A 25,662-nucleotide genomic window follows, 5' to 3' on the forward strand; every position below is an offset into this window, starting at 1 on the left:
CTGGTTTAGAGAATCCCAAAGCATGAGGTCGTGTCCCTGACCCTCTTGTCTAAGCTCCTGGTGGACCTATCCTCCATGGACCCCTTGCTTTTTGTTATGTGAAAAAGTAAATAGCACTGCCCAAGTCACTTTTTCAACACCATTCATGATTCTTTAGACCTCTCTCATATCATCCCTTAAATGTCTTGTGTCTAAGCAGAACAGTCCCAGTCTTTTTAATCTCTCCTCATATGGAAGTTGATCCTTACTTCTAATCATTTTTGTTGTCGTTCTGTGCACCTCTGCCAACTCTAATGTATTGGTTTTGAGATGAGATGACCGGAACTGTACACAGTATTCAAGGTGTGGATGTACCAGTCATAATATTATGACATTATTATTTTTTTTATTTATAATCTATCCCTTAATGGTTCCTAAATTTCTGTTAGCTTTGATGACAGCTGCTGCACTGTAACCAAGTGTTTTCAGAAAACTATCCCTTATGACGTTTTCGTTCAATGGGAACAGCTCATTTAGACCCCATCATTTTGTGTGAATAGTTGGGATTATTTTTTGAAAATGCATTACTTCACATCTATCAACATTAAATTCTGTCTTTTGTTGCTTGGTCATCCAATTTAGTGAGATGCCTTTGTAATTCTTTGCAATCGGTTTTTGGATTTAACTATCTGTAAATTTTGCCACATCACTATTCATCCCCTTTTTCAGATCATTTTATGAGTATTTTGAATGGCACAAGTTCTCAGTAAAGAACTTCAGGGGACCCTGTTATTACCTCTTTCCATTGTGAAAACTGACTATATATTCCTACCCTTTGTTTCATTTTTTAAAATAGTTGCTAATCCACGAGAGGACCTTCCATCTTATTCCATGACTTCTTATTTTGCTTTCTTATTTCTGAAAGTCCAAGTACACTGTATATACTGAACCACCCTTGTCTATATGCTTGATGATTCCCTCAAATAATTCTAATAGACAGATTAGGAATAATTTCCTATTACAAATGCCTTTCTGACTGTTCCCCAACATATCATGTTCATCTATGTATCTGATCATTCTGTTCTTTATAATAGTTCAACCAATATCTCAGGAGATCTCAGGAGTACAGGATCTTTTGAAATGGGGCATTTCTGTCAAAAATGCCCCATCTAAACTGCCGGGTTTTTTCCTAAAAAGCCCCGTTTTGAAAAAAAAGCGGCGGCCGCTATTATGCAAATAAAGCACGGGAAATTCAAATCCTGGCTTCATTTGCAATATCGACATGCCTAATTTATATCCCTTTACCAAAAACGGGATGTAGTCTTGAAGTAGCCATAGTTTTATTTAATTCTTTTTTATTTGCAGTATATATTTAGTTTGAGCCTCTTTTAAGGTATTGTCTTTCCCTTTGTTGGGGACAATGATGCTCAAGAAGTATTTGTTTATGGTGTTTAGAAATGTTCTCTCTGCTTCCCTTCCTTAGGTCATATATACCCCTTCAATAAGAGAATAATTGAAATTTGCCTTTATTATTGCATTTTCTGTCTTTGTTCCCTTCCTAATTTTCCTGAGCACTTTACAATCACCATGCTAGGCAGGTGGTCTGCATATATTCCTACTTCTATATTTACTGTTCCCATACTGAAATTTCTATCCATAGAGATTCAGTGGTATAGTATGATTTATTTAAATTTTTACTTATACTTTCCTAAACATATAGTGCCACTCCCTACCAGCATGACCTACTCTGTCATTCCTATCTATATTGCACCCTGGTAGTGCCATGTCCCATTGATGATCCTCATTCCGCCAAGTTTCTAGCATTTGTATATAAGCACTTGGACATTTTGTCTATGTTCAGTTGCTTGCCTTCATCTATAATATTTAAATGGGACTCTTAGGCCTTGTTTATACTTACATGGAGATCAGTGCTTCAGTGACTTCAAGGGTTTGATTTAGTAAGTCATGTAAGAACCCACTAAATCGAATGCTGATGGTGCCTCCATCAACCCTTGTACTTCACATAATGAGGACTAAGGGAAGTCGATCACAAGTCTCATTGGCTGCAGATCTCTATTCCCGGCCAATGGGCACGGCCAGGGCCGGCCCACAACATTTTAACACCTGAGGCAGGGAGCTCAAATGACATCCCAATGCCCCCTCGCTTGGGCCAAAACTTTGAAAGGTCTCAATTCTGCTTTCTTCCTGTTCTACTCCTCTCATGGTACTGCTCTGCTACCTACATATGCACCAGCAGCAGACACAATTTTCTACACTCTGGGTCCTAGTGGCGTCCCCCCACATTCTGGCACCTGAGGCGGCTGCCTCAGTTCGCCTCATGGTAGGGCCACCCTGGGCACGGCAAGACGGAGTGTGGACCAGGACACCGCTTCCCACCACTCCCATTGGCTGGGAACAGTAATCTGCAGCCAATGAGAGCTGCAATCATGGAGGTCTGTGGAGGTACAGGTAAACTAAGTGTTTCACAGCCAGCTAACAGCTTGCCCTTAACACACTGTGACCATCGTTTGAAAACCCCTGCTCTAGACCACCCATCCCTCCTCAAAATAGGAACATTTTGGCAATGCTTTATAAAAGGGTATATTATTATTCATATTTCTATAGTAGCTAGAAGCCTCAGTCATAGATTAGGACCCCGTTATTCTCAGCACTGTAGTGCTATAATTGTTCTAACCTCAGTTCAGGACCAGGTCAAAACCTGATGCGGTCGCCCAAATCTGGTTCTGTGTAGCTGAGCTGTGACCTAGTGAGAGAAGCCAGGTTCACAAACAGAAGGGATTTTTCTTTAATTTTCTTTTCTCTTATGTGTCTTTGTGCCTGCCCCATATGTAGGAGACTGTTGTTGAAAGGAGGGCATCTTAGGGACTTTTTAAAATGCTTCCTGAAGTGTACATAGCTTTCTAACTGGAAGGAGATGTCATTCTGGACTGTGTACTACACCTTTACATATAGAGTAGACGCCAATGTTCCCTGTAAGCTGTGTGCTTGGGTGACCACTCAGGAGACATCCAAATGCCACCCAAATGATTAGCAGAGCACCCACAGCTAGATTTTTGCCTCATAAAAATTAATTCCACACATGGATGGAGAAAAATCTGCACATGGATGGAAAAGATTAAAGGGAACTTTGGCAGACTACTTAGCTTCCTGAAGGCCACAGTTATGAGGGAGCTTTCATCAGCTTCCCTCATTCCTTGCAGTACACTCCCTACTCAAGGCACTTATGTGAAGCTTATTCAGCACTAACATCTTCAGGTCCTCTTACCATGTTGTTCCAGAGACCCACGCCCAAGGCAGAGTTCTCTTCTTCCATGATTTCCTCTGGTGTATTTGGTATGGAATTGCCATCCACCTGCCTGCCCTGGAAGATAAAATATTTGAGAATGTGAGATGGTGGTACAGTGCTATCTCATTTATGCATAAGGTGACAACAAATGCTTGAAGGAAAACATGACATTCATCACGGGAAAGACCCATTTATAAAACAATCTAAGTAAACAGGCTTAAGAAACTGACTTCCACTGCAGCCTCTGAGCACAGACCAAAGAGGACACTGCTTTGAGAAGTGACTAGTTTACTTGGTACTGAAAGAGGGCTCTGAAAGGTCAATACACTCTATGAGGGAGCAGGAAGACCAGAGTAACAGCAAAACAGTAGTGGTAGTGTGAGTCACCTGTGTGGGCTGAGGAAGAATACGACAAAAGGATTAACAGAGCCTGGTTAGGAATAAAGAGCTAGTTCTCAAGCTGATGTTTAAGGGTATTTTAAAGCACTGGACTAAAGAACTTGATCATGACCCTTTGACACACACATTTTTTTCAAGTAAAAGCCACAGCATTGGGAAGATTGTAATAGCTCATGCATAACATCCTGTGCATCACCACCCTGTAAAGGTCTAAGCAGTGCTGCTGTATAGCAAAGCAAATGAAGAAACCAAGTGCAATAGAATCTTACATTTAAAAACAGATGATAGCTGAAAATGTTTAAAATCATGTGTGTCAAAATGCTGAAAATGGCTAAAGATTTAAAAACTAGACTGCAAAAACCTACAATGACGGGGATTCAGTCTCCCTGTTGCCAACCTTTCTGTGATACTGTTCTAGCTGCTGCAACGGAATCCATCTTCAGTGAACCTTCAGGGATTCTATCAACAAGTGATCACTAGATGGTCATCTGATGCAGTCAGATGATATCAGGGATTTAAATCCCCCCAAGAGTGAACACAAGGTTGTAAAAGTAGAGACCTTTTCCACCTTCTAGATGAAACCAGGCAATAGCAACTGAGAAAATTTCTAGACTGAATTTCATGCATTGTGTGGTCAAAAGCCTGGCAAATTATTAAGAGATTGAATGGAGATTCAAGTCTGGGCAAAAGAGCAGGGGGCAGGCGGCCAGGGAGTTGGGTGTGACAGGACTGGGAGGCAGAGAAAGGGGTGGGAGTTGGGGGATTGGGTCCAATAGGTCTGGGAGGCAGAGCAGGGGAGAATGGGGGATTAGAGCCAATGGGGCTAGGAGGCAGTTCACAGGGCTTGGAGCTGGAGGATTGGAGCTGACAGGGCTGGGAGGAGGAGCAGGGAGGCTGGGGGATTGGGGATGATGAGACTGGAAGGTGAAGCTGCTTCAGTTTCTGATCACTGGACCCTGGACTGCAGCCTCCCAAAAGTTTGGTGCAGAACAAAGCTCATAGCTGTTCCCAAGCTAGGCCCAAAGAGCTACTGCTCAGTGTTTCTGCTGAGTGATACCTACAAAGTGATGGAGAGACTAATTCTGATGTAGATTAATGAAAGGTCATCTATCCCTAGCTGCCTTGCATTCAGGCTGGGATCTGGAAGGGAGGATGCACTCAGTTTCAGGTTCTTTGCTTCAAGACATGAAATGCGCATTTGAGTCAGGAAAGGACATTGGCGGAGGCCATATTGATCTGAAAGCAGCTAGGACACTCTGTGGCAAATCCACCCGCTTGCCAAGCTGGTCAACACAATTCCTTGAAGGTCTCTGCTCTGGTTCATCCAAAAAATCAGTAGCAACTAAAGATTCAACCTGCAACTCAGGTGGAAAAAATAGTCTCCCCAAGCATCTTACAATGATCTTCCATGGGTATCAGTTTTGGCTCCCCTTTTGTTCAATATACAGACCTCCTGATACACAAGTAGAGAAGAGCATGTATGCTGGTGATAGCTGTATTGCCAACATTGGATACAATTTGCACAGAACTGCGGGGAATCTGCACCAAGATACAGATACTTCATCCATTTTCTTCCAAAAATCTCAGTGAAACCGAGACTGTGGCAATTACTTTCCATCTCAACAATTGTCTTGCCAATCAACTCATCTCCTTCAGTGTCTAAGGACAACCGCAGCCATTTCAATCAGTGGTCACATACTTGGGAGTAAAACTCACTGGTGGCCTGATAGACACACCTCACCTGGAATGCCAGAATATGAAAATCTCTTCCTATACCATCTTCATACAGAAACTATTGAGGAACATCTTGGAGAGCAGATCCTTCAGTCCTTTGTACATCTGTATTAGCCCTGCTGTTTATTCCAGCTGAATACTGCTCTCTGGCCTGGGGGTGCAGCAGTTTGGTTATATTATTAGTGGCTGCTTGAACTGTACACCAGCCCTCAGTCTGTATGTGTTAGTACACTGTTGTGAATATTGGGGTTGCAAAGCAAACATGCATTGTGAACTCAAATGTAAAAAGTATTTGGAAGTTCATCAGAAGTTACAACAGCTGTGAAAAATAGGTCAAGCTGTTTACGACACTAAATGTTGTTAACAAGAGCAAGAGAACCAGTCAGAGAAGCTGGATTAGTCTAAACCCAAAAGCCCACATTGATATAATCCCAGGACTTCTGAAATCATGCTTGGTAAAAAATGATGCTGTGGAATCAGAATTTAATAAATCAAAATTGATGCAACAGATTTTAGGCCTAATTAGTGGACAAAATAATAATGAGAGGATGAACTATGCCACCTACGTTTCCCTTTTTTGTGTTTCTTAAAAGAGTCTTTGAAAGAAACAGTATCAGTGGAATTCAGTCTCCGTCTCCTCTCCTGTCAAATCTTGCTTCCCAGCTCATCCTGGATACATCTAGACTGCAAAGCTATTTTGGGACAGCAGAGGTATCCCAAAATAGCTATTCCTCATCCTTTGAACCTGCCTGTTATTTCAAAATAGATTTAGAAATAACGGGCTCACTATTCCAACGTTCCTGTAACCCTTGTTCCACGAGGGTTAAAGGATGTTTCGGAATAACGATTTATTTTGAAATTTGGCCCTGTGTAGACAGCCCCAAATTTTGAAACAAGCTATTTCAAAATTATATTGAAATAAAATATACAATTTGCATAGCTCAAATTGTATCTCTTATTTTGACCTTCGGGTGCAGTGTAGATGCATACCCCTCTGACCTGCCAACACTGCGACTCATTTTGACTCATATAAAAGACTTTCTTCCTGAGGGGAAATCCAGCTGGGCTACCTCTTGTTTAAGAAACTTTGTTTTCACCTGTGAGTGCTAAATGCCATCCATTATCATTATATCCAGTCCTCATCTCAGCTGGAGGGGTACCTAATTTCCAGCACCCTGAAGGCATGTATGATCCTGTACTACATTCCTTCCATTGGTGGGTTATTTTCTGCCCTATTGTTTCTTTCTTTCTATCTTTCTTCATTATCTTGGCTTTTCATTGCATCCCGAAGTCAAATCATATAATATCCATCTAAGCCTGCCTTGTCTAAGGAGAAAGGATCCAACCAAATGATGTCCCTGACCAAAGTGTAACTAACCAAGGTACAAGCAGAAGATATTGTTGTTGCCTTGCCAGCCAAAGCATTCACTCATAACTAGCCAGTGGGTAAGGTTCTAAAAACCAAAAACCCAACAGCAGCCACGAGTAACCCATCTTTTCTATTCCGTCTGTTGAGATGAGTGAATGCCTTTCGCATCAGGACTGAAACTAAAATTAACTTTCTCCTTTTCGTTAAAGAAAGGTTGCTTTGAGCATAAGAGATTCTTGATCGTTTTACTCCAAAAAGGAGAAAGCTTTTGAGATGGTCTGACTAAGCTGCTTTGCATAAACACACTACCACCGTTCCATTGAAAATGCCAGTTCCTTGGTATAAATGCCAGTTTTAATTTCTTATTCTTTCTTGTGTTTAATCAATAAACTTTCAACCTGAATGGATGATTTTGGGTGTTTGCCAAGTAACTGAGTAAAACCAAAGTTCTGTTTCAAAACAACTGGGAACCTATCAGTGCTTAAAGTTGACAGTGAGAGAGGCTGAACACACCTTTAACTCTTTGAGCCTTTGAGATCAATATCCATACAACAACAGTTAGCTTTCCCAGACTTTTGGCAAGATGCCATGACTGTTAAGTCCTCTTCTACATTATGCCGTAAATCGATGCTGCAGAAATCAATCCACTGGTCATTGATTTATCATGTCTGCTGTAGACATGATACACTGATCTCCGAGAGTACTCCCATCAATGCTGGAACTCCACCAAGATGAGAAGAGTAGCTGGAGTCAATGGGAGAACAGTCCCCACCAACCAATGTGCAAGACTTCAGATATGCTACGTGACTGAATTAGATCATTGGTGCAGCTAAGTATAGACAAGACCTAATTGTGCCAGGAGAGCTGTGACAAATTAAACTGACCTATTACATTTGCTACTGATGCCCCATTTTCAGACAGGAAACAATGTCAGTGCCAACTCAAAACATCTGCACAAATCCAGGGGAGAAATCCCACCCCTGCAAACTGGCTGGTCTCCTGAGCTCCCTTTGCTACAGCAGCTCACATATTCTTGGACAAAAAAGTATTGCTAGCCCACTACCCTACATGGATGGTCAGCCCCTCTAGAGAGCTGAAAACTGCCATACAAAGTCAAAGTATTGATGGAATACTAGTTTAACCCACTAAGTAAATTCAAGAGTCCACCACTGAACCTGTCTCTTTGTTTACTTGATTGTAGATCTTGGATCAGGCTTACCAAGTTACTGTCTGGCTCCTACTGAGTTACCACAGATATGCACTGGCTTGGCCTGGTTTCCTCCCTACTCTGTGACCGTGGAGCAGTAATGCAGACAATAACTCATGGTGGGCAAGTGTCCTATGGGACATTTGGAGGGTGGTTTATCACTTCTGAAAATCAGGCCTCTTGGGGAATTTTGTGATCACTTCCCCCGTTTTACACAAGTGACTTAGGAAAAGTCTAGTTGAATATTCCCATTCTTACCAAAGGTGACCCAGAGAGGAGGGAATGGTTGATATTCACTCACCGTTCTATGAGGCAGACTTATTTCTTGGAAGAAAGGCTGCAGAACAATGGTGAAGTCATCTCTCCAATCATACCGCCCAGATTTCAGCAGTTTTTTCAAGTCATTCTAAATGATAGATAACAACCATTTAACAGGATCAGCACTAGCATGTGCCTGGAGAGACCCACAGTACAATTTATCAGTGGCTTAAATATATTTAAGGTCTTCTCCATCCCTAATATACCAAAATAATCAAATTATATAGCCAAAGACAAAAGTAGTAATTTAATTAAAGCATCTTATGCAACAATTAGAAATCTGCCCATGAGCTCTGAGAGAATTGTATTGGATTAATGACATTTTCTCAGAAAGAGTAGCAACTAAGCAAAGTAATCAGATCTCATGCTTAGGATATAAACTGGTGCCCTGCAGGTTGTGGAAGGAAACAGAGGGATAGGAGAGCAGCACATTAGGCCACTTGTATTATATTTCTAGCTTCCTCTAAATCATCTGACGTTTGTCAGTCTCAGAGATAAAATCCTGGACTAGAAGGGCCAGTGATCTAATTAGTTATGGCAAATCCTATGTGACTATGCCCTATAAAATCATTAGCATCTATAAGAGGTGCTGAGATTGCTTAATTATACTAATATTATATTACTCTCCAATGCTACTGATGCTGGAATAGATGTCAGCAGAGCTATGATTATGAGGTAATTAGTATTAGACAGATAACCCCTCATCTCCCTAACCTTGCACATGAGTATACCTTCATCACTCTAGACCCAAAGGACAAGAACTGTGGAGAAAGCAATACCTGATAGGACCACCTCAGTATGACATCATCAAGTTTGGAATCTTCATCAGCACAGTTACATGGCATCCTGGATACATTATCACAGAGTGAAAAAACAAAACCCAGTACTTTCAGATTACATTCAGGTAACAATTTGTGCTTAGGTGATTAGGTGGCGGCTGGAACTCTAATAAACCATTGACAGTCATGTGTCACAACATGTTTGAAGGACCAGTAGGCAGCAGGGCAGAAGGCTGCATGTTGACAAAGACCAGAAACAATGCCTTGCTCTTCCACTTTGATCACAGAATTGTCTTGGTGTCCATGTCCAATGTTTTGGACAGTTTGTTGGCCTCTGAACCTATTCAGCTGACAATTACACAAGGTTTGGTTTAGTTCAGGGTCTGTCAGATGGGCATCACTCTCATACTTGAGTTAGCAATTACAGATAACTTAGCATTAGCTTTCAATCACTTCCATTTCCAGTCTCATCAGAAAATTGACCTCTCTTGCAAGCTGCAAAAGTTAGCATGTGCTATGGAGTGGCCAAGAGTAGAGGGGTAGACCCTGGCGTACTGGCCAAATTCAAATGCTGGTCATTAGATTTTGCCTTCTTAGTCTCCCCTTGCAACTTTTATTAGAGAAAGGATCTTTCTCTTCTTGACCTAAATAGCTTTGCTCTTGGCCTAAACTTCAGTGTAGCATTGCTAAGCTGTTATGTAACTGCCAGTGCTCCTTTGGCACGGAGCATTTCGCTGATGGGTGGAATGTCTCCTATGCATGTTTGTGATATGCATTAAGATGGCTACAGAAGTAGTTATGGCTGTTTATAAAAAAACTTAATCCAAAGACTCCTTTTTTTAAATAGCATCTTAGATTCTTGTAGAGATTCATGATTTCTGGAATCTAGCATTTATTTGCCATTAATGAAAAATTTTGCTGGATTTCATTCTGTTAAGAATTAAAAACATCTGAAAAAATGAAAACACACTGCTTACAAGGCCCTAGTACATACAGTCAACATGTAGCCATGTCTCCTGGGAGGATGGGGGAGAAGAATATAGTACACATTCAGGAACGCTAATGGGAGATCACGGTCCTTACATAGTTAAAGAACAGCTCTTTACCTGATTTTATTCTGATTACTGCTTGAAAGAGAGAAGAATCTGAGCTCAGTGGAATCCACCAGGTTTACAAAGGCTTTAGGGACCTACAGTGACAAAGATAAAAAATAAAGTCACAGTATTTGCCATTACAGCTTGTATTCAGTTTTTAAATAGTCCTGTACTGTCTCATTGCCTGTGAAGATTTCTACTTATCCACAGAAATTGTACAGCTTCCACCAAACCATGTCATCAATATGTGTCACCCTTGACCAGAAAGGAACCTCTCTAAGAATTGGTGATCTCAAATCATGGCTGATTCCGTCCTTTGCTCTCCTCCTGTGATTGCCAGCCAGGGTAATGTTAGTTTGTGAAGACTTTTTGCAATGTGAATTCCTTAACTGCAGCCAATCAAACTCATTTTACATATATCACTGACATTATGCTAGCTGTCATTTATATCCTGCTACTAAACAGGTGACCTACCATTTATATGACAAAGTAAGGAAGACCTAGAGGTGTAATGTTCGGTATTACATTGGAGTACTAATCTCTCATATCTCCTCTCTCCCAAATCAAGATGCTACTACCTTTATGTGCATAAAGATGCCACATTTCTAGGTGTGTGAGTGACATGAATCGAAACATAAGAAGGAAAGGAGAGAGATTCTGATAAGAATGAGCCAATGGGACTTAGGTGAAACTCTCTGAAGCTAGTAATAGCTGAGCTTTGGAGTGAGATTTGAGTAAAAAATTATTAAAGGCTTCAGGGTTTGTCCCAATGCATTCAAACTGCAATAGTTTTTGCACATGTATTAGACTTAAGAGGAAAACCAAAATTCTTGATGGGTACCATACAAATATCTTAGCTAGGATTAACAGTAAACACAGAAGGGTTCTATTTTACCATTGATATGTACTCACAAGTGGTAGTTGCATTAATAAAGGAGTAAGGTCTGGGTGCAGCATATTTCCATTGAAATAACTGTTTTCCTGGAGCATAGATCAGCCAAGCAGGGAATGACTTGTATTGAGGTTTTAAGATTAAAAATGGAAAGGGGAAAAAAATCAGCAGAATTTTTTTAAATGGTTGCTGCCCAACTTTCATCTGCATAGGTCATTGCTAGACAATTAACATCTCATGTGTTAGCTAGTCTGATTGTTCGACTAGCCCCCAAGAACCCTGTATCATACAGCAGTGAATAAACATGGGAAATTTTCATATATTGCCTGGCTCAACAAGAGTGAAATTTACTCCTGTGCAGAGGGGTAAATGCACCACTTAACATGTCAAAACAGGGCCTTAGCTGGAAACCCAGAAATTTAGATGTTACTTGGTATATATCAAGAGTACTTAGAATCCACTCTATTAGTGTCATTTAGCATGGACATTCTAATTGACAATTTTTCCCCATTTTTTTAACTTCTCTTTCCCTCCCCATCCTCTCTCTTTCTCAGCTATTTATTTTGCACCTGGACCCATTAACTCCGGTCATCTGAAGAAGTGGGTCGTGCCCACAAAAGCTTATGATACCATCTACATTTTTTGTTAGTCTCTAAAAGGTGCTGTAGGACTATTTGATTTTTTTTAAGTTTTTTTCATTTACAGACTACACATGGCTACCTCTCTGAAACTTTTAAACATTTTAAATGTCTTTTCATCTATATAGCAAATAAAATATTTGCTGACAATAGGAGGGATTTGCAAAAGTGACTGAATTAGAAGCACAAATTAGGGATGTTAAATATCGATTAATTGAATAGTCAAGTAACCTCATGAATTCTTATTGGTTAGTCAACAATTCTATAATCCCTGGAGATGGGGCCAGCAGCAGCATGGGATGCCAGGTAGGAGCTAGTCCACAAGGGAAACCAGTTTAAAAAACTACTCCTCTTGCAGACCAGCGGCTTGTTGCCCTGTGCTGCTGCCTCTGCTAGAGAGGCAGCAGTGTGGGGCAGCAACAGCCCCTATCTGCAGGAGTGCGGGGTCTGAGCTCCTAGACCTGGTGCAAACTGGAACTGAGCTGGGCTTCCTACCCCCCTCAGCTCCTAATACACTTTAAATGCAAAGTCACAGTGGGGGTAGGTCCTGCACCCAGTGTGAGCCAGAACTGAGCCGGGCTGTTAGCTAGCCTGCTAAAAAATGTACTGGTTGGGGGAGGGGGAGGGAAATGCATGTAGTCTATAGCATTAACCTATAAGCTTTTGCTTATCAGTTAATTGGTTAGTTGACTGCACTATTACATCCCTAGCACAAATCCCATTCAATTCAATAAGACTTGTGCTCTTTAATGATGTAGGCACTTTTGAAAATCCAACCCCATAGCTTTGCAGCTGTACGTGTAGCTCTGTAAAGGAATGTGTGGTAACCTCACAACTGAGTTAGGTACAGTAAGTGGCTTATCTTACCTCTTGATATAAAAAGTCCAAGACTCTCTTAAGTCTTTCCATGCTGTCCAGGAAGCGGTGTTCCTGCAAGGAGAGTAACAGTTTAGAATACAGGCATGGAAATATGCATGTATGCATGGCACAGAGCTGGAAAAGACAATTTAAGATCAGCAGGAAAAGCAGAAGACAAGTGTTTTGCAGAAATGATGAGCTCCATGCATTTAGCTAATGTACCAGAGAGGCTACTGGTTGCACGAGGAATGAGGGATTGGTTGGAAAAGGCGTTCCTTGTCAACCGATCCCCATCTAGACTGCTGCTTTTTGCCTGTAAAGTGCCACGTCAGCAAAAAGCGGCGGCCATGTCTATTCAAATGAAACGCAAGATATTTCAATCCCCACTTCATTTGCAATAGTGATGTGCCTAATCTACATCCCTCTGTCAGCAGAGGGGTGTAATTTAGACACACCCTTAGATACCCCATCCAATTCACACTGTGCTATCTCTGGCAAAAACACTTCTGTGACTTTCCTTGGCATGTGTTTCATTGAATCTAATTGACCTCGCGGTTTAATTTCCCCTTTTCTGTCACTCCTATTTTGTCCTCTTAACCCACTTCAATGATTCCTCATTCCCTTTTGTGTTACTGCCTCTCAAGAATTTATAGAGTTATCTCCACTCCAGTCCTTGAACAGAGCAAATTTCAGAGGGTCCATGGGGAGAGAAAATGGAACAGGCTTTGCCATTGCATGGATTTAATTAAAAAATAGGCCTTTTTATGCAACCTGATGCACACCAAAGGCACAAAGGGTATGTCTACACTTCAGGACAAAATCAAATTAAGATAGGCAACTACAGCTATGTTAATTGTGTAACTGAAGTCAAAGTAGCTTAACTCGGCTTTTGGCGCTGGCTACACTGCAGGGAGTTGAAGGAAGAACACTCTTCCTATGACTTACCTTATTCCTCATGAAATTAGGGTTACCAGCATCTACAGGAATGCCCCTCTCAGTTCGAATTACTTGTCTTAACTCATCTGCTAATTCGAACCCTGGAAGATCAACAGCAATCTTCCTCTGCAGTGTATATGTACCCATAGAAACAGCATTTTCAAAAGATCTTCATGAGCCAGTAAGGAGACAAATGACTCGGGTAGCAGGACAACATGCCACTCACTCGTCCCTCCAGTTTGAATTTTCCCCCTTTCAGCTGAATTTGTTGGGCAAGTGGGAAGGTGCTTAGTGGTGAGTGAAAAACATAAATGCTCAACTGTAAAACTGCAGTGGGCAGAGTGCCTCAAAGTGGTAAAATTGCTCAGTGGAATGATGATCTAGCCAGTGTTAGCAGTGAATTCTCACTTAATGCGCTAAAGGAGCTTAGATACTTCAGACATGATGGTGGCAACAGAGCCCACTGAACACAGAGACATCAATAAGAGAAGCAAGAAGGTAATATGATGTAGCTCTGATGAAAAATGCGGGGCAAAGACAAATATTACACATATAGGGTACATCTACACAGCAACATTATTTCGAAATAACTTAGTCCGTGTCTAGACAGCAGGTAGTTATTTCAAAATAATGTCAAAATACTGTCAAGCTAGAGACTTTTTACTCCAACTTCTGTAACCCTCATTGTATGAGGAGTAAGGGAAGTCGGAAGAAGCATGCTCTATTTTGAAATAAGTGCTGTGCGGATGCTCCCAATTTCAAAATAAGCTATTTTGAAATAAGTTACACAATAGACATAGCTTATTTTGAGTTAAGCCTTGCTGTGTAGATGCACCCTTAGAGAGCCTTTTTGTGTGCTAGGTGTTGACTGCTTTTTTGTTTGTTTTCTGTTGTCCACCTGAAACCAAACTTTAACCCTTATCCCACAGGGCCAACAGGGCTATCTATCCAGGTGGTTAGCCTGTGCCACGACTTATGCACAAAGTTCACATGGTTATTTTTAGCATGCTAGCTCAAGCAGAGCTAGTGCAATTCTGTATACCTGGGCGGGAGACCCACTCCCAGAAGCATTGCAGATATCCCCTAAGTCACACAAGACATCTCATTTGATTTCGCTTTCACATCGGAATGTGACCTGGGACGCTGGCTGCTCAAAGCAAACAATTGGCTATGCAATCGCTGTACCATCCCATTTAGGGCTGCAATTTTGCCAGCTCTCACAGCCTAGCTTGAGTTGGACAAGATGGGAGATCCCTAAGGAAAAGAGCAGTGCTCTAGGAAATGCTGTTGGAGATTTAGTGAGTAGCATTTTTCCTACAGTGAGTACTAGGTTCAGGTGGATAAGAAATTCATAATGAATGACTCAATTAATTTATGCCTCTTCTGCTCACAGGATGTATTTGGTACTTATATAGTTCCTACCGCTGTCGGATCTGTTCAAAGAGATCACTCTCTTTTCATTCGCTATTTGAAATGATTCACTAAGTAATGTCTGCAGGTAAGTTTTGCTCTGTACCTGGTATTATATTCCTAATTCAAGTTGTTTTGAGTCTTATGGCATGTTTGTTTCCTGACTCGTGGAGTAACTGAGATTCAGATGCCAGGTCTAGTATTCCTTATTCATTCTGCAGGTCCTGAGCTTTGAATTCAGTGCATATAATAATCCCAAAGTACCATAATCAGAACTGGGATTCCCTGCTCAGACTTAGATCATACTCTGGACAGCTTACCTGGTGAAAGGAGACACAGGAGGAACACAAGTTTTCAGCACTAAAGAAAACTGTGATTAGCTTCCAGTCATTTTGGAAATCTAGCATCTGAAAGGAAAGAGCACAAGAGAAAGCAGTTGGTGCATTGTGTACCAATGCCCGGGGGAGAAGACAAGAGTCCTACACATGACTTGCATTCCACACCTGCCGACCCTTGGCCTTCTTTCCTTCACGATTAGGTGAAGCCTCTATTAGAAACCTGAAACCACCAGAATTGGTTGAGTTCAAGTCAGCTGAACTCTTGTTAGTGACATAGATGCCATGAGAACACGGTGTATGGAGCTTGGCAACCACCTTGTGCTGCACAAGACACACCCAAGAGCAGCTGACCAGCAGATTCAAATTCACCAAATTTTATGTTGAATCTAACTCCACACAACTGTGGGTCACCCTCCCAAAACACCAAGGATCATGTAATGCCAGGGGATACCAGCACTGAAAATAGCGAGTAAGCAACAGAGTCAGTTGTACAATCACATTTGCCAGTTTGGCCTTTTACTAAGTCACAGGTCTCCAACTGTTTAGATGCAAACAATGGGGTGGGATACAAGGAAATCAGTGCACAAAGCTTTAGGATAGTATTTCCTGAGCACCCAGCATTGGCCTAACTCTGCACTCATTGAAGTCAACCACTGATGCTACTGAAAGCGACTCAGAGGGAGTATCACGGGGCCTTTGTGAAAATTCTTCCCTACAGGGCTAAGAGAAAATGGGAGAGACATGCTGAGTTCTATTCTATGCCAGCAGGATTCCTAAGAAGGCCATGCACCATCACAGGGATCTAACATCTTTGATCAGCAGGAGGTAAACCAAGATTCACATTAACCAACTATTTTGACCATGATGACAAAGAGGAAGAAACCTCTTCAGAACCAAACAGGATGTACTTTGGGAGGGCAAGTCTAATTCTGTCTTTCATAGAAAAACTGGAGTTCATTAACTGCTGTTGTTTTTAAAAGCAGCATTTTCCATGTCTAACAGACCCTTTGTTTCGTGTTCAGTAGAACTGGTCAAAAATATCTCGAGCTTCAAAATGTTCAAAATTTCCATCAACTTTTTGAAGTTCAAAATGTTTTTACATTTGACTTATTTTTCTTGCTTCTTTCTTCCTCCTCTCCCCCTCTCTCCCTCCCCCCAGCTCTGGGGTTCATGGTCAGGCTCTTTGAAGTGCTGAGTGTTTTAAATATACCTGATTCTCTTTCATGAATTTCACCACTTCTTTAGCTTGATCCAGTGTGCTTCTGCTGCATAAAAGGAAAGCAGAAATAGTCAAATCATTTTAAAAGAATGTGTTGACTGGTTTAATCATTGAAATGAGCAGCATGGCACTTAAGCAAAAATATGAAGACACAGTCAGGTTGCTAGACAACTGTTTACTCCCATTCAAGACCACACACTTGTTTTGCTGATGCAAAAAGGGAGGAGGTTTGATCTTAAGTCAAAAAGTCTGGTTCTTGGTGTATTAAATGGGCCACAGAGTCATTTGTCACTTTTGTTCCTGGTAGGAGAAAGTTGAGTCAGATTGACAGGGTCTGATGTTAGGGAAACCCGTCCTGCCCTTTCCCATACTGGGCATATTCTGATTATAGCTAATGGATTTCAGTCCCATAGGACCTTCAGCCCTGTATCTTTCACCAACGCTACATTCATTTTTCAGCTAAAGAAAGCACTTACATAGCTTTGGATCCTGATGCTGCTCTGTTCGTTTTGAGAAGAAGTGGCTGGTGTAGGACAGAGGGGTTAAACCTGCTAACAAGAGCTGAACAACACACACAGAATCAGAACATGTCTTGATATGGGGAACTACCGATTTGCCACTTCACCCTGAATGGGATCAAATCGGCCACAAACTGCTCCTACATCAGGGACCCCCCAATCTTACCAGCGATGTCGTTCCTCAGTGTTTTGCGTTTTGAAACAATGGCATGAAGCTGAAATTCTTTGTTCTCACCCTGGTGCTGCCTATCGAGTGGAAAGTCAGAGACACCTGTAGGGGCATGTCTCCCATTTTTAGCAACGGGAGCTTGATTTAGGCAGCCAAGGGGCATTTCTTGAAGTAGAGTATATTTAGTGGGTACATACACAGTCAACTTCCCCCAGCACTGGAAGGGATTTCAAAGATGAAAAAGAGCCCATTTGCAGGCATGGAAAATGAAGGAGACATTAGTATGCTAGGGTGAATATTTTGGGGAGATGGAAAATGTACCCTCCCCAATCCCAATGTGGCTGTGATCCTCCCTGCACCTGACAGCTACAACACTCTCCAGAGCAAGCCAGTGCTATTCAAAATATATTCATTGGGATCCCCTCGGGGATGTGTGTTCTGCCTCCAGAGTTACCTTCATTTATATCACTCTGGCACCCCACGTGTGGCTGCACTACGCACTGATGCGGCACCATCTCTAAAGGGCCCCACAGAACTGTAGGACCAACCACCCTTTTAATACCTGGCAATGGATTTGCTTAGAGTTCAGTATTGAGAACATCACCGCAAGACAAACCTGCTAGTGTTTCCATGCTCGCCTGAACAAGGGTCCTTTCTGAGCTATAAATAGAAGAAAAATTTGCATTGCTTTTTGTCACATTTCATACCTTACAGCACAGTAGTGGTTTCTCCTGAAGGTACAAATAGTTCTGTGGTTCTTCTAACAGCTGATGAAATCCCTAAAGTCCTTTCTTTCTCAAAGTGGGGTCTGTTCCCCCTACTTTCCCTGGATTTTAGTAATGCCACCTGCTGTTGCTCAGCTAAAACAAAACACTGATTTCAGGGCTTACCATAAAGGTAAAGGAAGTAGCAACTGTCTACTTTTCCCCAAATGTATTTGTTTTAATTTATTCCCATTTTACCTAATCCCCTCTGTTAAACATTTCTATACATAATGTACATGCAAGTATAGGGATGTAAGCGACTAGTCGATTATCCAATAAGCATAAGCTTATTGGATAGTTGACTAGTCTCTAGTCTAGGCAGCAAGGGTGGGGGGAGGAGTCGATGCTGGGGGAAGCCGGCTTAAAACCTGGCTCCCCCCAGCACCATTTCTGCGGTGGGCAGGGGAGGTAGAGGGGTAGTGGGGATCAGGCACGAGCTGGGAATCAGCTCTCTTGGCTCGCACCGGGTCCCCCACGCTGTGCTTCAGCCTTTTTAATGTATTAAGAGCCTACCACCTCTTAATACATTTAAAAGGCAGAGCTGCAGTGGGATTAGCTCCTGGGGCCGGGACCTAACCCCACTGTGGCTCCCCTGCTTATCAACTAATTGACCAGTAGATGAAAATTCCATTAACTAGTCAATTAGTAGATTAAACTATATTTAACATCCCTATGCAAGTAGTTGCACTTCTGCATGCAAACTAATAATCCAGTGCCCGGTTAGTGGATTTGGCCCTGCAATGGCACACATGGATGGCCATGGATGTGTTCACATGCACAGTTAGAAGTGTCATTTTTAATTTTAGTCTGCTTTTACTTAAGGCCAGAACTTTGGCTGGTGTAAACGAGCATAGCTCTGGTGACTGCAATGGAGCAAAATAGATTTGCACCAGCTGAGGATTGGTACCCCTTATTTTCCTACTGATTTAACAACCCAGACGAGTGGAAACACAACAGCGTAAAACACGGCCAGGGAGCAGTGGGCATCATTCTAGCATCTATGGAAGGTGATCTTGGGGTGTTACTACAGGGAACTAGGCATCATATATTCTACTCTTCACTCTGCTGATGGCTCCTTACATGATTTGGGGCAAGTCCCTTCTCTATTACCCTACCTGTTAGCAGGAGAGGTTACCACTTACTGTACAGTTTCATCAGAGTTTTTATGAGGCTTAATCAACATTGATAAAGTGTCTGACATCCTGGGGTAAAGATACTGTGTAAGGAAAAATAGTATGTAATAACTGAGGATGACAAGAAACATAATGGATCCGATCCTAATTTTTCATAAAGACCTCGCCCCTGCTCCTATACACTCACACACCAGAACAATTTTGTGGCTGGGATGAAAACTGGGTACTTCTGAGTTTAGAATCTGGTCCTCATCCTGTCATGTGAGGCTGTGTAAATTGACATCATAGCGTTTGCCAGTTCTAACCAGTGAAAGTTCTCTATTACCTTAGGAGTACATCCTCATGATTCATCCTTGAATCTGGGACCTGTAAATAACCATGGGACAGTAAAAGTATTATTAGTGAAGCAAATAGTAGGCTAACTTCTATCATGCTCCAGATTTATATTTCAGATAATTGCTGTGGCAAATAGACTTTTTTAAAAGATGAAATGCCACGATTTTTAACAACCGAATAGATTGTTTTAAAATGGTACTACAGTCTCTGTTGGCCCAATCCCTTTCCAATAGGGGACATGATCCAAAGACCATTTAAATTAACAAGACTCTTTGAAGACCATGAGGACTTAGGTATAGGTATGGATTTTACATGGAAGATCCGCTGCTACAGGTTGAAACTATCTGGTACAGCAACATCCATGGTACAGCATGATTTTAGTTAGCTGGATGTCCACTTATCATGGGTGTGGCCAAGTTTTTCATGGTCCCAGAAATTTGTTTTTAGCCACCAGTCCTGGCTCTCAGTGTTCTGTGCTGGTATCTAACTCTAATTTACCCCTAAATGTCTTCTAAGAGCCAAGTAAGCACTGGAAGTGTTGGAAATGCAAAAAGACAATATTAACCTCCCGTGGTCTGGCAAATTCTCTGGTTCAGCACTGGCTAGCTCCTGAGGGTCCTGGACTAGAGAGGTTCACCTGTACTACAGTGATGGGAGGTAGTATATAATCCTAAAACAGATAGATTCCCACTGATTCAGTGGGCTTTTGGTTGAACCCAGAAACAAATTGTGCAAACCCATTATACAACTCTTTCCATAGTGTCTGACTCATGCCATTGAAGGCATTCCTTTTAATGTGATGGTCTGGAAGACCATATGTAGAGATATAGGAGGACAGTGTGAAGGAAACTGAAAAGCTAGGGCATACCAAGTGTTATTCTTTCTTTTAAAAAGAGAAGAAATCAGGAGGAATATAGAAATTCTGGCTATAATAAAATCATCGAGTCTAAAACCTGCAGCCCAAAACCTTCTAGAAAGTTATGGCAGACCGATGAGTAATATTAAAATGATTCTATAGCCCAGGTCTGTGAGGTTCTGAATACTTCCTACAAGGTGCTAAGCCTAGCGCACTCAGTTACAATGGGAGTAGAGAATGCACAGCATCTCACAGAATTAGGCCCTTAAATGTTTAATTGTTTGTGAAACTTCTAGAAGTTTGAGGTACCCCCAAACTTATCCAGTTTCACCAAATCACATTACCCCCCTTTCTGGGTTTGCCTAGGCTACATGGCTCCATCGACAGAGCCATGTAAATGAGTTTACTAGACATAGGAAAATGAAGCGGCGATTTAAATCATCACCGCTTCATTTACATCAAAATGGACGCTGTGCTGTACCGATCAGCTGTTTGGCAGCACAGCGGGGCAGTCTGGACGCGCCATGGTCGACAAGGTAAGCTTTTGTCGATCGTTCCGGTAAACCTCATTTCACGAGGCATACCGGAGCAGTCGACAAAGGCTTCCCTTGGCGACTGCGGCACGTTCAGACTGCCCAGCTGTGCCACCAAACAGCTGATAGGCACAGCGCGGTGGCCATTTTGATGTAAATGAAGTGGTGATTATTTAAATCACCGCTTCATTTTCCTATGTCTAGAAAACTCATCTCCATGGCTCCGTCAACAGAGCCATGTAGTCTAGACATACCCTCTGTCTCCATTTATCCCACAACACTCATTCAGAATGAAGTTCAGGCCAATTAGGGCAGAACAAAGAAATTGAGGGCTTTCCAGTTCCTAGTGCTGCAGCAGTACTTCATTCTCAAATTCAACAGAAAAGGGAGTTACTCAGATGGGACTTCCTCATAGTTCAGCAACTGGGTTTTCAATCTTGTTTTGAAGCAAAGCAAAACAACAAATAGAGAAAAGCCACCTAACCAAAGAAAAACAATCTCCCACCATCTCCCACAAGAGCCTTCTTGAGTCTTCAGAATTTAGAAATGCAGAGTAAGGAATGTGAGGTTGTTGTGACAAGCAATTTTGTTACTTTGTAGTTATGGGCCTGGGCTCCAATGGTTTGCTGCAGATATGGATCCACATTTTCCTAAAGCTCAAGGGATTTCTGATTAAACATTCCTGGTTAAGTCCAACTCTCTGCCATAGATTTATGCTCAGGTTTTTAAGGCCAGAAGGCACAGTTATGATCATCTAGTCCAGTGGTCCCCAACACGGTGCCTGCGGGCACCATGGCGCCCGCGGGGGCATTTGTTTGCGCCCGCCAAGTGCTCGGGCCTGGCCTGGCCCCGGACATGTGGCACATGCTTGGTGCCAGAGCCGGCTCCGGGTGCATCGCGCACGGTGAGCGCCGCCCCGGGAGCACCGCGGACTGGCCGCCCGCGCTCTGGGCGTGCGGCGCATGGGGGGAGCACCAACCCCGGGCGCGCGGTGCTTCTGCGAGGGGCGCCGGCCCCGGGCACGTGGCGCTTGGGGTGGGGGGCCGGCCCCGGGCGCGCAGCGGGGGGGGGGGAAGGCGCTGGCCCCGGGCGTGTGGTGCTGGGGGGGGGGAGCACAGGCCCTGGGCGCGCAGCCCTTGGAGGGGGCACCGGCCCCGGGCGCGCGGCTATGGGGGCACTGGGGCCCTGCCCCCGGGCACGCAAGTGTCCTCGCCCTCTGGCGCCCGGCGGGTGAATGGCCACACCCCCTGGCGCCCAGCAACCTCAAATGGTTGGGGACCACTGATCTAGTCTGTGTGCACAGGCCAGAGGATTTCACCCAGGGAAAGCCCCTAACTCTGTGGTTGAACCAGAGCATCCCTTTGAGATATGCAGTCTTTAAATTGAGATTTGATGCCTGTGATGAAAACTGCACTACATGCCTTAGTAACCTGTTCCAATAGTTAATGACTATTAACAATTGTACTTAATTTCCAGTTTGAATTTCTCTAGCCACAACTTCCAGCTATTGGATTTTGTTATGCCTGTATTTGCAACGTTAAAGAGTCCTCTAATCAAACATCTTCTCTCTATGCAAGTATGTATAGAGAAGTCAGAAGGGTATCAATGGGATCAGCACTATCTTGCAGTGAGTGAGCAGCATCAGCTACCTCTTGTCACCACTCCCTAGAAACCTTTCATTCTCGTGAAACATTTTGCATCTTGATCACAACACCAGCAAGTACAGAACTTAATTAGGGCCCACCTTCTGCGCCATTCAATGCATTTCAACAGAAACAGAACTGAGCTCTTAAAGGTGATGTGCTGTAGTCAATACATCTCACTGTTATACTTACACTTTGCAGAATTCCTATGGCAGCCATTGCTTTAATATCAGATGGCCTCAAAGTATGAACTGCAGAGATAAATCAAGGACTCCAGGTTAGTGGCTTTGAAAAAATAATTACATTCTCCAATGTGAAAACAGCAGAGTAAATTATAATTGTTATTGGCCTTCATACTGGGATTTTCAACTGGGAGTTTTACAGCAGCCAAAGGCAATTAGCAGTCTAATCCCCATTGAATTTCAATGAGATTTGGGTGCCTGACTCCCAAAGGCTCCCTGGGGAATTTTAGCCTTTGCTCTCCAACCATTTTGCAAAGAAGAGGTCACACAGCACTCCTGTGTATTGTTGACAAAGATTATCATTATCCCCAGTATAAGGATGGCAAAACTGAGGCAAGTTTGTAAAGTCACTTGTCCAATTTTTACAGTCTGGATTTGAACTCAGGAATTGGTAGCTTCCAGACTCAAACTCAGTCCATAGCTACGTCTACATTACAAAATTGTCAAACTAATTTCTTCAGCAAACAGCCATCACAGTTATTAAATCGCTTGTGTATGCACGTGCGTGGCTGCTTGCAGCAGCAGTGCACATGCGCATCAGGAACACTTGTATCAACTGTACTGTAAGCCTGGGGCATTGTGGGATGGCTCCTAAAAGCCACTAACAGTTGATGTAAGTAACACAGTATCTACCTTGATGCTGCGGCCGGCAATGTTATGATATGGACTGTGACTCTACCCCATGCAAGGAGGTGGTGTTACTAAATCAGCATATCCCAGCACGAATCTTGTCAGGAGCCAAATTTAAACAAAGACTCTCCCACAGCTAGGTCGACACAAGGCAGTTTACATAGACCTAGCTCTTTAGTGTAGACCAGGATCATGTCTCCCTACAAACTTAGAGCTGGCAAACCCTCCAAGAGGATGACTTTTAAACACACACCTGAAGGTGGAGGAGAATGAGACAGCTTCTCCAGCTCACATGGAAACTGGAATCTTCTCAGAGGCTGTAACAGCAAACAGATAGAGTTTGGGGAACTTTTCTTTTAAAAAGGGAATTTAGAACGGGAATAAAGTGTTAGATCAAGAGGCCTAAAGATTATTCACCAGAGAGTTACAACATGGCCAGTAGTAATGCCAAATTCCCCCCATGGTGCCCCACCGATTTGCCTCAACCTTGGAGACACAGATAAAACTACAGATGGAACCTCTCTAGTCCAGCCCCCTTGGGAGCTCACCAGTTTCAAACCAGAATTGACTGAACCACAGTAAGTGAATAGTGTGTAGCAACATCACCAACACTTCCACTGCTTACTGGGTTCTTACAAGACGTTTAGGAGTGAATTAGAGCTAAATAACAGCACAGAATACTGAGAACCAGGACTGGTGGCTGCAAACTAACTTTATGGGTCTGTGGGAAACGTGGCCACACCAATGATAAGTGGACATCCAGCTAACTAAAATCATGCCAGCTCATAGATGTTGCCAGACCAGAGAGTGTTGGACTACAGAGGTTCAACCTGTATTACAGACTTCATGGCCCATTCTGTGCAATGTCTTTCTGGGAATGTCTACACTGTAATTAGACACTCATGGCTGGGCTGTGCCTGCAGATTGGGGCTCAGGTTCCAGCTGCAGCGTGAGCTATAGGATCCTTCCACCTTGCACAGTTGCTAATAATTCAGAGTATGTCTACACTACATGGCTCCATCAATGGAGCCATGTAGATGAGCTTTGTAGACATAGCAAAATGAAGTGGTGATTTAAATAATCGCCACTTCATTTACATCAAATGGCTGTGCTGATCAGCTGTTTGTCAGCACAGCGCGGTAGTCTGGACGCTCCGCGGTCGACATCAAAAGCCTTTGTCGACCACCCCGGTAAACCTCATCCCACGAGGCATAACAGGGCACTCGACAAAGGCTTTTGATGTCAACCGCGGAGTGTCCAGACTACCGTGCTGGCCGACAAACAGCTGATCAGCACAGTGCGGCACCCATTTTGATGTAAATGAAGCAGTGATTATTTAAATCACCGCTTCATTTTGCTATGGCTACAAAGCTCATCTACATGGCTCTGTCGATGGTTTGCTTGCTTGTTTGCTTGCTTGCTCTTTCTCTTTCTCTTACACACACTGAGGGGTTACATCAGAGCAATGCAGCAGTTATATCAGTTGATTGTAGGTATAGTATTCAGAACAGAAAATCTAAAGCTTTCCTCATGCCAGGGACTTACCTCCAACTTCTTTTGTTCCGTCAGGTAATTACTTTTCATCAAGGGATGAGTTGCAATGCCTTGAAGGCAGGGAGGGAGGAGGACCGAGAAAAAAAATCAAACGATCTATTAGGAATGAATGCATTTCTCTCACTCTTTGCTGACCCTCAGTAAATAGTAATACAAATAAATGTGTCTGTTTCTGAAAGGGAGAGTGTTTCACCTCTTCTCTCTCACAATTTCCAAAGCTGATCTCCGTTCCAGTGCCCATCACTCCACACCAAACGTTATGTCCTCGGTTTTTAAAGATATTGGGCCACCATTGTTTCTGAGGATGCAATCTGTGTAACTATTAAAATCAATGGTGGAAAGCCAGTTTACACCAGCTGAGGATCACCTTGCTTAACTTTATGATCTAGGTACATAACAGACCTTATTAGCTTCCATATCTTTTGCCCTTCCCAGAACCACCACATGTTAATTTATCGCCATCCCTGCTGAGTTATACTTGAATTTAATAAGAAGTTTCTCAGGGCAGGGACATGTTTTTATTTGTTTTGTAAAGTGCAATTAGCACCGAGGGCACTGTATAAATAAATAATTCTCCCATAAGTACATAAATGAGATTTGTGACCCAGAATACATATTCATGTCTGAGTCAGCCTTTAATTTGTATGGCATTATGAGACTTTCTGGTTCTTTATTCAGCACACATTCAGAATAGTTAGATTAATTTTTCAGAACAGGTACATGGTATAACACCTAAAAAAGGAGTAATTTACATAAGACTACCACTCTCATAGTCAGCAAGTAATAGTGTTATGCCAGGAGGGTGTG

General features: G+C 42.7%; 1 protein-coding gene across 4 annotated transcripts in view; it reads right to left on the minus strand.

The window, feature by feature from the left end:
- Nucleotides 1-25,662, minus strand: part of PLB1 (phospholipase B1) — a 128,951-nt gene that overhangs the window by 97,225 nt on the left and 6,064 nt on the right. For all 4 annotated transcript variants that reach the window (XM_075925371.2, XM_075925369.2, XM_075925370.2 and 1 more), the window contains 13 exons: nt 24,847-24,905; nt 23,555-23,618; nt 22,622-22,680; nt 19,387-19,427; nt 17,781-17,824; nt 16,954-17,038; nt 16,469-16,523; nt 15,241-15,327; nt 12,584-12,646; nt 10,199-10,281; nt 9,093-9,159; nt 8,297-8,401; nt 3,266-3,361 (listed from right to left, as the gene is read on the minus strand). In XM_075925371.2, coding sequence (XP_075781486.2) covers nt 3,266-3,361; nt 8,297-8,401; nt 9,093-9,159; nt 10,199-10,281; nt 12,584-12,646; nt 15,241-15,327; nt 16,469-16,523; nt 16,954-17,038; nt 17,781-17,824; nt 19,387-19,427; nt 22,622-22,680; nt 23,555-23,618; nt 24,847-24,885 — 888 coding nt within the window. In that variant the 5' untranslated portion in view covers nt 24,886-24,905. The remainder of the gene's footprint in view (nt 1-3,265; nt 3,362-8,296; nt 8,402-9,092; nt 9,160-10,198; nt 10,282-12,583; nt 12,647-15,240; nt 15,328-16,468; nt 16,524-16,953; nt 17,039-17,780; nt 17,825-19,386; nt 19,428-22,621; nt 22,681-23,554; nt 23,619-24,846; nt 24,906-25,662) is intronic.

The sequence above is a fragment of the Pelodiscus sinensis genome, chromosome 3, assembly GCF_052426305.1.
Source record: "Pelodiscus sinensis isolate ZL-2025 chromosome 3, ASM5242630v1, whole genome shotgun sequence".
Taxonomy (NCBI): domain Eukaryota; kingdom Metazoa; phylum Chordata; order Testudines; family Trionychidae; genus Pelodiscus; species Pelodiscus sinensis.